Below are 12353 nucleotides of genomic sequence, written 5' to 3'. Positions count from 1 at the left end.
CTGAATTCTGCCCATCATGAAAGAGAACCTAAGAAGGACTTACTTGACAATTGAAAATATGAGTGAGAAAAGGTGTCTAAAAATGGTCTGGTTCTCTTCCAGTTCAATGCAAATGTTGAAGGACTTGACCCATGCCAGGTTCTGATGTATGAGAAGATGCAAAGTATAAGAATATGTGAGTACATATGTGTATAATTTCTACAATAAACAATAAAATCGGGACACTTAACCTACCTCAAGTAGATAAAAATAGCGTTTGAATGTTGGGTCCTTAGGATCTTCGAGGCCTCGCAGTTGTTCAATAAAAAACATGAAGATAGTCTACCAAAGAAAAAACAAAGTAGCCTGTCATTAGTACAGTCTCACGTCCTTACGGTCAGCAGTAACTCATTTCACAAGTTAAAGCGAAGACTGCTAGACCAGTTTGTTGTATGCATCATTTGTGCATATTCACATCAAACGTATGTTACCTTTGTAGAAAATACCCAATTTGTGAATGTACTTTGCGTTTCTAATGTATACGCAGGCCACAGGAAGAAATACAGAGTATTGCCGTTACAATACATGCTATAATTTAAGAACAATCTCTTACAGAGCAAAACCTCAATTTTTGCTAAAACAAATGTGGTTTTCATAATAAAAGGAAATTCGCAAGTGGTTATGCTTTCTCGTTCTTCGTGTTCTACTTAAAGGAAGAACCTTGTACAGCAACATGTTACACATTGTACAGTAAAACACCACTTGAACGAACGTCACTTCCACGAACTATTCAGATGAACGAACTTTGCTAGAATCCCCCACCGAAACTCTATCGTACCCAATATAAATAATCTCCAGTTTAACGAATCCTAATGTAGTGCAAATTTCAGTTCTACGTATCTTTTCTACGGCCCCACTGCATGCTTTTTTATTCATCGTGGCCTCCGCCATGTTGGCTTTCGACTAGAACTTCATTAGAACGCCAAATTTGTGTCGTAGCCAAAGGGCAGTCAGAATGCAGTCACATGCAGCAGAATGGCGCGTAACAGACCAGAATGAATGTTCCCATTCTTTCCTCGTTTCTGTGATGTGTGTGCTTTGTGACCTTTTGTTTTCCTCAGAAAAATATGTGCATTACACAAACAAGCCCGTCATTAGATGAGAGACAAAGTTTTATGAGGTTGGGATTACGAAAAGTGCGAAGCGGACATTGTGAAACAGCATCACGGTCTGATTTGCGAAAGTGATGGTTTCTGCTAAGTACTACCGGATATCTCAGTGCACTTGTGAATAATGAAAAATAAATATCTTTAAATATCATTTACACACCACAGCTTTATTTTAATTCGTGACAGTAAGCTACCCTGTACTCATTTCAGTTTAGTGAACTTTCACTTAAGTGAACTCTTGAAGTTAGTTCAAGTGAATTTTCACTGTATCATGCAGAACCAAGAGGCCCAAAGATTTACACTCTTGATGTCACAAAATTTGATGCTACATTACTAACAATGCAACAGGGCAAATCCTCTCTGTCAAATACGCCTCATACAGACTAAATTAGTGAAAGCACTACCGCCCGGTTTCACCAATGCCGATTAACATTTTAACTGAGATCAACGATCCCTTAACTTGAATTTAATGCTCAACTCTGCTTCACTAAGGGGAGTTATTGTCACTGAAACATTAGTCACGTCACCATCTAACACTTGCAAAAAAAAAAAAAAAAAAAAATGCAGTGTGAACTTCAAGCTTTAGCAACCCATGATCTCGGTTCACCAGTTCAAGTTAACTGGCATTGGTGAAACCGGGCCCTAGTCACCCTGAACAGAGAACGCGAGTAGTCATCACATCCTCACACACCTCATTTACAGCTTCGATGCAAATGCACATCAACCTGACAAGTTTCTGTAGGATGATGTAACGCATATAATTACCTTGAGCTGTTGCGGATCTTTATATGGAGCCTCTGGTGCAAACACACGAAAGACGTCTGCAATGCAGCAAGCAACCAGGAGTCGAACGTCTTTGCTGCTGTGCTCCATGAAGCCCTCCCCTGCCAGATGTAACGCAAGCCCAACATATCGACTGTTGTCATCGTCCTGGCTCATATTTTGGAATGCCTGTGCACATTCCTACAAATAACAATGCAAGGCACATGAGAAAATCAAGCCAAGATTCCAAACTCTTCCGTAACGAAACTCTGGAGACCACGAGAAGGACTTGAAGTAAAGGTAAATTAGTTAAAGGACATGCACCATATTCACGCAGTACAAAATCAGTCTTATTTAGCGACTTACTCAATTCATTGTATTGTGAAAGATACAGTTGAGCAACCGTTTTTGTTCCCTCCTAAAATGCAGTCTCAAAGTGCAACTTGTCTAGATACCATAGTTTAGCATTTCAGAAAGTAGTTTTGAGAAAAAGAAAGCACATTCACGAATATGATGTATTAATTACGGTTGTTAGACATTTCCTCAGTAAGCACTTATAAGTATTCCAGTCAGCTCCAGGGACTGAGAAATCGCATAAACTCATGAATAAGTAGGGCCTTGAGGTTCGGAGTTTTATGTTTTTTTTTAAATCACTCGGTAAAAATCTGGGAGCCGTGAAACAGGGTAAAATTGAGGTGATATCTTGCAAAAAAGGAGATTTTCGGGTAGAACATAAGAAAGAGATAGTCTCGCATTTGAGATGAACACAAGATGCAGAACAGCTGTGCTGAATGTGTGGTACTTAGCACTCTCTAGTGGCCACATTCGTGGCTTAGTTGGCAAGCTAGTTTCAGGTCTGCTTGCCAAGTCAGGATTGTTCAGGTTTTACCCTGAGTAACGATGATGCAGATCGGGGGCAGGGGGGTTAAAACGGGGTTTATCTCATTTAACCTGAACACACAATAACATGCCCACTGAATAACGCTCTATGAATAAGGCATTGAGAAGTGCGAACAGTCACACCGAATCAGTCTGTTTACTATTGTGCTTTGAGATTGACCAGTCATCGAAATGATAATTTCCTTTCTGGCTAGCTTTCTAATACTCTTTTAACTTTCTTACTTTCTAACTTTTTCAAATTTTCTAACCAGCTTTCTGGCAAAATGACTGCCATAAAATTGTTGCTACAGACCAACGAAGCTTCCAGCAAGTTCCAACGAGGAAATGAAACCAACCATGAAAACAACAATTTTCGCTGCTAAGATCCTGAAACAGTTTCTCCTGGCCTTCTTACGCAGATGATTGTGCGCTGCCTTTGTCTCTTGATCTTGAAGACTGCACCACTCGCAGATGGGGAAACGGCAGCTTAGCGCTGGGCTACCTTAATACCTAAGGGCTTACGCCTGGCTTAATACCTACTGGGAAAGGTGGTTGCAGCGAGCAGGAGCAAAGAAAGAATGTCAACAAAGATGTCAAACAACTGATGATCCGAGAAGGGTGCTTAGGAAGAAGTGATCCAAGGCTGGCATTATTCATCAAAGAGAGGAAGCCAAAGACCAGGGAAAACTTGTCCGTGTTAGCGGACCAGTTCATGAACTCGCAAGGGCAACCTAGGGAAGAATAGTAGTGAAAGCGGAGTTTCAGAGAAGCAAGTCGCTCCCACGTTGGGAAAAAGAGGAACCGACGGGAAAGGCACCAGGTCAGCGATGCCTGATCTGCAATAGGTTCCGACACAAAGCCTCTAATTGTCGTACAAACATATCTCGAGGAAACTCTCACATAATTTGCTACAAATGTGGACGTAGAGGGCACAAGAGCTCCAAGTTTCAGGAGTAACGGTACTGCAAAGAAGGATAGGGCCAAAAATTCTGTACTGACATGCGTTCAGAGAGCATACGTGGAGCTCAAGAGCGGAGAGAATTTGCCTGTGGTAAATGCTGCATGCAAGGGCAAATGTCCGCCAGAGGAGAACAGCTTGCCGGCTGTGGAAGGCATCATAGATGGGAAACACGTCAGTTCTCTGAGGTACAGGTTGTAACACTTTCATTGTCAACAAGGCACTGATTACGGCCAAGCAGCTGACAGGAAAGACGATGACTGTATATCTACATGATCACAAGGTCAGGATGCTACCTGTGGGCACCATTCACATTCAATCACAATACTACATGGAGGAGATAGAGGCAGGATGCATGGAGGATCCTTTATTTGACGTCATACTAGGAATGCGCTGCATTGACGAACATGATCCAAACTAGAAAAAAGAATAAAAATAACAAAGACGGTTAAGAGCATCAACTGTTTACTATATGCATAAAAACAGGACTTTCGTGCAGTAGGCTGCACTTCTTCAGGTTTGAGGACCTGTTACAAGTGGTGAAGCATACAGGGTGTCCCAGAAAATGTGTCATTGAATTATAATAAAAAAAACTACACTGGCTACTGTGCCTATTCATGTGATGTTCATTGGTTGACTCCACGTACAACTCCGACTCGTCTGTATGTCTGTCTGACCTTGTCCAGCCACCTCCTATTCATTGCATTTTGTTTTTCATTTTTGTTGATATTTGTATTGCGTTTGTAGTTCTCTTCACCCTTACCCTTTTCTCTTGTACCATGTGACTCGGTTTTTGATATATGCTTCACCACTTGTAACAGGTCCTCAAACCTGAAGAAGTGCAGCCTACTGCACGAAAGTCTTGTTTTTATGTATATAGTAAACAGTTGATGCTCTTAACAGTCTTTGTTATTTGTGATTCTGCATCGCCGGAAACTTGTACATTGTTTTTTCTTCACGTTCTAGAAAAAAGAACCCCAAAACGGAGTAGCTGCTGGCTCAAAGGAACATTCAAGAGCTAGAAAAGAATGTGCCGAGTGTAGTGAAAGGCAAACCGGTTCTCAAATAAGTCCCTTATAAGATACCTGCGGTGAGTACTAGACAACAGTCCAAAAAAGCAATGGGAAGATTTCCTGCAGTTGAGAACTCCACTCCTAAGCAAAGGCATATCGAGCGAAGCCATCAGTTAAGAGCAGAAGGAAGATCAGACTTTGCAAAAGTTTTTACACCCATCGGAAAACAGTTCAAGAGCAAGAATCGGCGTCAAGGCAGCTATCTACTTTATGAAGAAAAAGATTTGCTTCATTGGAAGTACAAATCGTCTAGCAAGGAGACAATTCAGCTAATAGTACCTGAGAACTTCAGGCTTATGGTTTTGGAATTGTCACATAATGGAATAATGGCTGGACATCAAGGAGCAAAATGGACAACAGAAAGAATTATGACAGAATTTTACTAGCGACTGACAATTTTGGAACAGTTATGGGGTGGAGCACAGATTGGTAAAGAGGTGAAGAAACATGTCAAATCACCCAGAAGAACTGAAGAACGTGTCCCAGTGATACAAAACAGACAATATAAACGAGAGGATAGAGAGGTAGAGGTAGCAAGCGAGCCATAACTTAAAAACCCGAGACTGGGGGACACAGACAAAGTCAGTCAGTATAACCAGAGACCGACAACTCCAGGCGCGAGACGAGTCCTACTGTCACTTTCAACGGAAGGCAATAAATTAATGATGCAATGGAAAGGACCCTTCAAAGTAATTGAAAAGAAGGGGGAAGCTGACTACATTATTGACCTTGGACACAAAAAGCTATTCCATGGAAACATGCTGAAGATGTATAAACAAACAGAACCCGCACCACAGGTAACCACCATGTTGGCGTCAGTTAGTGTGAGGAATTAATATGAAGTGGACAATGATGGGACCCGTCAACATGGGGTTTCCAACCACATTACGAGAAATGAGAGAAGATGTAATTGCCGCAGAGGAGCTAAGCACACAACAGAGGAGTGACATGCGGAAGCGCATCAAAAAATATTGTACGACTTGCCCGGCGGCACTAATTCGGTGGAATGCAACTTACTGACTGCATCAGACTGTCCTGTGCGCGTGAAGAAATATCCTCTTCCTTTCGCCGTACGAGAGATGGAGGGAACGCTTCAGCTGTGAGTTATAGAAAAGTCCAATTCTTCCTACCATTCTTCAGTTCTGATCAAAAAGAAACCCAAAGGAACAAACAAAGTTTGCACTGATTTTCGAAGGCCCAATGCCATCCTTGTTGCTCGCATCCTTGAGATTGTCTGATGCATATATGCCTTCACTAAACTCAACCTTGCCAGGGGGAAGATTGAAGTGAAGTGTCAAAAACAAAAACAGCATTTTCGACACCAAGTGGCCTGTATCAGTTGAGGTACATGCAATTCAGCTTGAGGACAGCCTCAGCAATAGTTGCAAAACTCACGAGAAAACTCTAGCCTCTCTCCACCGCGCATACATCACATGGCTACGTAGCGTTTTGCCGTCCAATCGGGGGGCCAAGCTGCGCACATAACGTTTCAAATTACCAGCCTATAAACATACTTCGTTATCAGCTGTGAGTCGGAGCACTCAATTTGTTTGTGTGAAACGACGTTTTGCGCTCCGTGGTTCCGAAATTCAACGTCATGACATCTTCAACATCTCCGGCTGGCGCAAACGTCAACAGTTGGGCTGCTGTCACATGACGCGATTCGAACCCGGGTTCCTCCCAGTCACGACGTGACATTGCCAGCACGCTATCCACTGTAACACGCGAGCTGGTGATGCGATGCCGCGTGGCTCAAACCAAAGTACGGCAGCACAGTTGTCTGAACCATTCGAAGATGTTCCATCGCGCACCTACCTAAGATTCCGGAACTGTAGTCCCGGATATTCATTTGCGCTCGTGGTGTGCTGCGTGCTACTGCCCAGAAAATGTAGTGGGCGTATTATACCTAAATTAAATGCATTTCTTTTTCAGTTTGAGGCTGTAACTGTTTAGATTTTGAATAGAAGAGGATTCACGTTCATCTAGTCCAATTCCGCATTTGAAATAAAATCATACGTGTAACACTCGATCGTAATTGGTGAGGAAAGCGCTACGTCAAAATGGACGTAAAGTTAGAGCGCGGGGCGGAGCTAAACGCGAAAGAGTGCAGTGAATATTTCATACGTATGCAAGCGCCTTTTGTTTTTGGGCGCTAGTAATTGCAAGGGGTTTTCACTGCATCAGTTTCAATAATATAACACAAAGAAATGTGCACCTTTTGCACCTGTTTACAGCCCCTTTAATGTGTTACACGGTTACCCATTTATGCTCTTTATTGTACCGCACTGTAAATGTTCTCTTAGTTATTTTCATTAGCTTTACTGTGTACAGGACATGTGCATCTGCAATGCAGTGGAATAAGCCATGTGTATGCATGTGTCATATACAGAGCTTTTCAAAATGTCATCCCATTGTGTTATTCGAGATGTGCTAAGCTTTCACGTGTTCCGTCGAAAGCTGGTGTGATTACACAGTTTGAACCTCGTCCTCAGCGAGGTTTGAAGTGTTAACTCATTAATATCCTTGAAAGAGGGGGCAGTGCGACAAATCAGTGATTCCGGAGTTTGGGAACTTTTTGAACAAGGGCTGTGGAGCCAAAAGTACAGCAGCTGAGGGCTGCCGTTGTCTTTTTACATCATGCACTTTGTCTAGACGACGAAATGGCCCTTTTCCTGGGAAAAGCAATTTGCGTTTATGTTTGGGGACCGAACATTGGGGAGAGCAGTAGGCCCCTGGCCCTGTGGTCACGAGTGTCAAATGACAGCAACGAGTGTGCGTGCGTGTGGAAATCCTCCTTCCTGGTACTGAAGAAAAAGTACAGAACAAGCAAAATAAGCAGTGAACCAGACCCAGGAACCTCAGTCATGGTTTAGAAGCCTGTGGCAGCGTCAGTCCCCAAGGGGAGATGTCGGTGAGTTCGTTTGTTCTGGTGCATCGTGGAAGAAACTGCAGGGACAACAGACGAAGACAAGGACCCTGCCTCAATACACAACTCATCACGGCACCATCCTGACAACGGACATTCAGACCTTCTGTGCAAAACAGCTAAGACTTTGAAATTATCCGTTGTACTGTCAAAAACGTGTACTTAAAGGGACTATGAAATTTCCCGAACCCCCATACTTTTTTTCGATGGAAACTGTTCTTCCCGCAGAGAAACTAATATGCCACAAATTTTTCCGGACGAAATCGCTCCACTCTGCGAGGAGCGCGCGCTGGAAATGTCTCTTCCGCGTTCGTCCTCTCCCGCGCATATTTCCCTGCCGATGGTGTAACTGTACGGACCGCTCTTCGGTTCCCCGTTACGTCACCGGTGTTGCACAATGGCAAGTAATGCCGCGAGCTCGCGCTGTGGCTGCCGCCACTGCCGAAATCTGCCGATCGCGCGAAAGCTGCTGTCTTGGAGATTTCCACTCCCGATGAACGCATACGCGGGATCCTACGGCGCATGCTCCTGGCAGGATTCCTCGGCTCGGCAACACGTCACGATGACGTGTTGCTGAGCCGGCCGTGGTCGCGTCAAGTTACCCGTTGTGTCTCCGCTCGGCAGCTCGTCACGGCGCGGCGCCATCTGTCCTCCCTTCGCCGCTCCGTTTAAATTCGCTCCCGAGAAATCCGCTCGCGCGACGAAAGTAAAATTTCGGTTCTAGACTCAGAAAAATGTCTTCTTTCGAACGAAACGGAGAAAAAAATCGTTTCATAGTCCCTTTAAGACCATTTCTATGTAAATTGTGTGTTTCTTAATCTATGTTGCTTGTTCTTAACCTCATTGCAATTGTTGAAGCATTCAAACCTACTGTTTCTTTCTAGCTTTGTAAGGTACATAAGCATTAGTAAAACGCTGTGTTGGATTGTTACCATTGTGCCCTGAGTCATGCATTTGATGAGTGCACCATCGTGCTCTAAAGAGTGTTGATCTCTCTGTCAGTAGCTCCAGAGTGTGGGCCGGCGAGTGCATAAATCTCTGAGTCTTGGAAATCGAGCGCTTAACGGAGAACGTGGTGTTTATGACCACATCGACCTCCAAATCCTCATAGATTTGGAAATCAATGAGATTTTGACAGTGGAACTGCCTGCTCTGAAGAAAGGTTTCCGACACACCATTACATACCACTCAAGACAAGGACAATGGGTACCAAAGCAGTGCTGCCAGATCATATACCAGACTTATACCTGGATTTCACGCAATATTTACACTCTGCACCAATCTATAATTTGGTTCATAGATAGATAGAAGTTTTCGAGAAATATTTTTTTTCCCAATTCTCAGGGTTTTACATTATGCATAAACTGTACTGGTTTCATACAAATGGCATTTGCTGCCAAAGAAGCTAGTGTGCACTCCTACAGATGAGGACAATATGCCAGGTAAAAATCGGGTTTGACCCTAAAACTTGAGGCTCTATTCATAGAGTACATGTGATGCACAATTTTGGTACTTGAGCTGGATTCATTTCACCAGAAACACCATGGTTCTAATTCCTACATCATTCCAACTTTAGCGTATCGACCCACGTCCACAACACAACAAGCTCTCGTGATGACATACCTTGAGTCGTCGCACCAAGTCATCGGTGCTGAGGTCGTCGGACACCTCTTTTACCCCCGTGGGGTAGAAGACTCGCGTAGGTGTTGGTTGCACAGCCTTAGGCATGGCTGCTTCGCCCTTCTTGTTTCACCACACCATTATGCCAATACCCGTCACACCAGTCTGCAACATTGAATTAGGGAATATGTTAACTTCAGGTACACTTTGTAACAACACTCGCAAAGGATTAAAAAATTGCGATTTTGTTCAGTCAGGTGTAAGTATCTAAAAGATTTGTCCCGATGCTAGATACAGGTTTACGAAATCTAGCTCTAGCTAATCCAACCTTTAAGTGAATGTGCACTTTAGCACATTAATTGACAGTACTAGACACTGTACTCTTTTACAGTGAATTAGAACACATTATTAGAGACAGGTGCTAAATGGAAACACATAACAATTAAAAAGCAGCAGCACAGTTATGGCCAAAGGTCTCAAATCACTGGAACAGTAGGGTGAATCGAACAACGTTGGTTGGCCCGGGGTAATTCGTGGTACAGATCCCGACAAAAGTTTACGGAACATCAGTGTGGCGCATTTCTTTATCTCAGCGACAGTGTAGCAGCGAACGTAATGGTGCATGTCTGGAACTCCATCTCCTCCCATTTGCTGCAACGGTATCGCTACGATGACGATATACACCACTCTGTAAACATTTGTCAGGACCTGTACTTCGCAGAGCTCAGCTTGTGGCTTGCATTTGCAATCTGAGACGCTTCTAGCGTGCTTTTTCTAAAATTTGGACAGCAACAGTACACTATGCAAGTAGACCAGCTGTCTATGCAGCACCTCAGTCTCCATCTCTCCCCTAGTGCCTCATTTGCCCCTCTCCCAAGTAAGGGGGTAACTGCCAACAGTTCGAGGTGCATGTGGTTTCTTCAGTGGACCCACGCGGAGAACCATGCCAGTCTATAAATGCCCCCTTAGTGCTGTCTTGTAAATGAAAAGAGACTTTGTAACGTGGCTTCTCCAAATTTACCCTCTCCCTTGTGTGGCGACAAACTGTTGTCGCTTACAGGTAACTTCTACACAGCTGTTCCTGCATGCTATATGCAGATGTCCTGCTCTCTGATTCGCCATGTTAAGTCAACTTATAACTAGTTGATGGTTACCATGAGACTGACTGCAGCTGTATTCTGACGCAGTTTCGTGGCAGTAACATTTCACGTGGACACGGCTGGCATACATGACGATATGACAAAATGATAGATGACACTACTGTGTAACCCTACACAGAATGCACAAAATATGTTGGATGCACTACCGACACGGGACTATTTGCCATCACTGTGTACGACAGAAGGAAAACATGAACTATCAAAGGGATGTTTCAACATTAAAAGCTCCGAAAACTGCTCAATATTAGGGGACCGGATATAGAGTAGTGACTCGAAACAATTCTAATATATTCAGTCTCACAGCACATTATTCAATTCTGATATGGGAATTCGTATTTCAATGTTCACATCTGGATAATGAAGCCTAGAACGACATTAAGCTTCAGTGTCAAGGCCTGATAGTCCGCACCTGAGCAGTGTCTGAAGAAATATGAAGCTGCAGAACCAACGTTCGCATGATGGCAGCGTTACAAGTGTTGTTCTGAGGTCATCCTGACAATCCTGTGGCTGTGCTGCAACTTACTAGAGCAGCCACTGTAAATGTATTAAGCATGCATAAAATGTGTTCCCAATATCACAAAGCAGCCATGATGTCAAGTGCATTCTTCGTGCAAATCTGTAGAAGTAAAGATATGCAGCACGATGAGAATGAAGCAGGCTGCTCTATGATATTATACGATGCAGAGCACAGACTTCATTACTTTTGTGTCGCTTTAACTCTTGTGACGATAGCAAGCAGTCAAGCCCCATGAAAACTCCAATTACGAGACTGCCGTGCAGTTGAGTGACATCTCACGTAACCAATGTATAACTAACAATAGCTAAACGACTGCTAGTTCTGTGGTTGTTGACTGCTGACGTATGACACACAGGTGACTGGCTCGATTGTTGACGAGAGAAGCCAAGCAAGATGTGTTCATTTCGTAACAAGGAGCTAGGAACGGCTAACAGCTCAAGGCGCAAAAACGCGATGTGTAGCAGACCTGGCTGCTATACCGAATGCAGCACTCTTCGCCACTTGTTGTACGGCTTCTAAAACCAAATAACGAACACAAACACAGACCGAAACTGTAGTTCACTCTCGATGTCCTGATGTGGCAGATCCAAGTGTTATGCACACAGAGACTACAATCCTGAATCAGGGGACACACGAATAAGCACACTCGGTTATCATACAGATCGTCTGTTTTTCCCTTTTCACAAAATGTTTCTGTGACTACTCTAACATCGTTTGTTATGATGCGGGCCAGTGCTTAGGCTTAGCATTTGTGCCATACAACTAGGCCAATGGCCGCAAAGTTCACAGTTTCCACCGGCAGACGTTTGTTGTCGTTACTTACAAGCGTTTCAGGAATGCCCAATTTGTGTTCGCTTTCAATCGGTCGTTTATCAATGCCAGGAAGGTTGATTATTCCACAAATGTGCAGGAAAAACTGCTTGACACCACCAACAAAAACACATCAAGCGTACACCTTTGAATCAAAATGGCGCCAAACAGCGCAACACCGTGGATGCTTTTGCTAACAGCAGTTGCTTCCTAAGAGGAAGAACGCTAGATGGCGGGCCGCTCGCAAATTGCGCATGCGCAGATCAGTCGTTCTCGCTACCAGATGGCGCCAAGGTGGCTCTGCGAAGCACAGAAGGGCGCATTTGCAGGGAGAGAAGCCAATTTCTCGACCGCAATTTTTCGTAAGCCGCACAGGGCACATATTTCGTGAAACCAAGATGCAAAAGTTCGTGGCATGATTATCTCACTTTGTGATGTGCCAAAGATTGCCCAAACTACATTTAATTAATTAAAGCCGCATTGCAGTTCAAATGCTTACT

At 43.8% G+C, this 12353-nt stretch overlaps 1 protein-coding gene across 2 annotated transcripts in view; it reads right to left on the bottom strand.

The window, feature by feature from the left end:
* Nucleotides 1–12060, bottom strand: part of LOC135394462 (sister chromatid cohesion protein PDS5 homolog B-like) — a 96833-nt gene extending 84773 nt beyond the window's left edge. Inside the window, exons 1-5 of one of the 2 annotated variants that reach the window (XM_064625197.1) lie at nucleotides 11867–12060; nucleotides 9370–9531; nucleotides 1914–2111; nucleotides 235–321; nucleotides 44–141 (exon numbers count right to left, since the gene is read on the bottom strand). In XM_064625197.1, coding sequence (XP_064481267.1) covers nucleotides 44–141; nucleotides 235–321; nucleotides 1914–2111; nucleotides 9370–9474 — 488 coding nt within the window. In that variant the 5' untranslated portion in view covers nucleotides 9475–9531; nucleotides 11867–12060. Of the gene's footprint in view, nucleotides 1–43; nucleotides 142–234; nucleotides 322–1913; nucleotides 2112–9369; nucleotides 9532–11589; nucleotides 11740–11866 lie in introns of those variants that run through there. The other variant, XM_064625198.1, reaches the window with a different exon arrangement.
* Between the last annotated feature and the right edge of the window lie 293 nt (nucleotides 12061–12353).

The sequence above is a fragment of the Ornithodoros turicata genome, chromosome 5 (genome assembly GCF_037126465.1).
Source record: "Ornithodoros turicata isolate Travis chromosome 5, ASM3712646v1, whole genome shotgun sequence".
Taxonomy (NCBI): domain Eukaryota; kingdom Metazoa; phylum Arthropoda; class Arachnida; order Ixodida; family Argasidae; genus Ornithodoros; species Ornithodoros turicata.
Note: the sequence above shows the minus strand (reverse complement) of the source record. Positions and strands in the feature narration are given on the sequence as shown.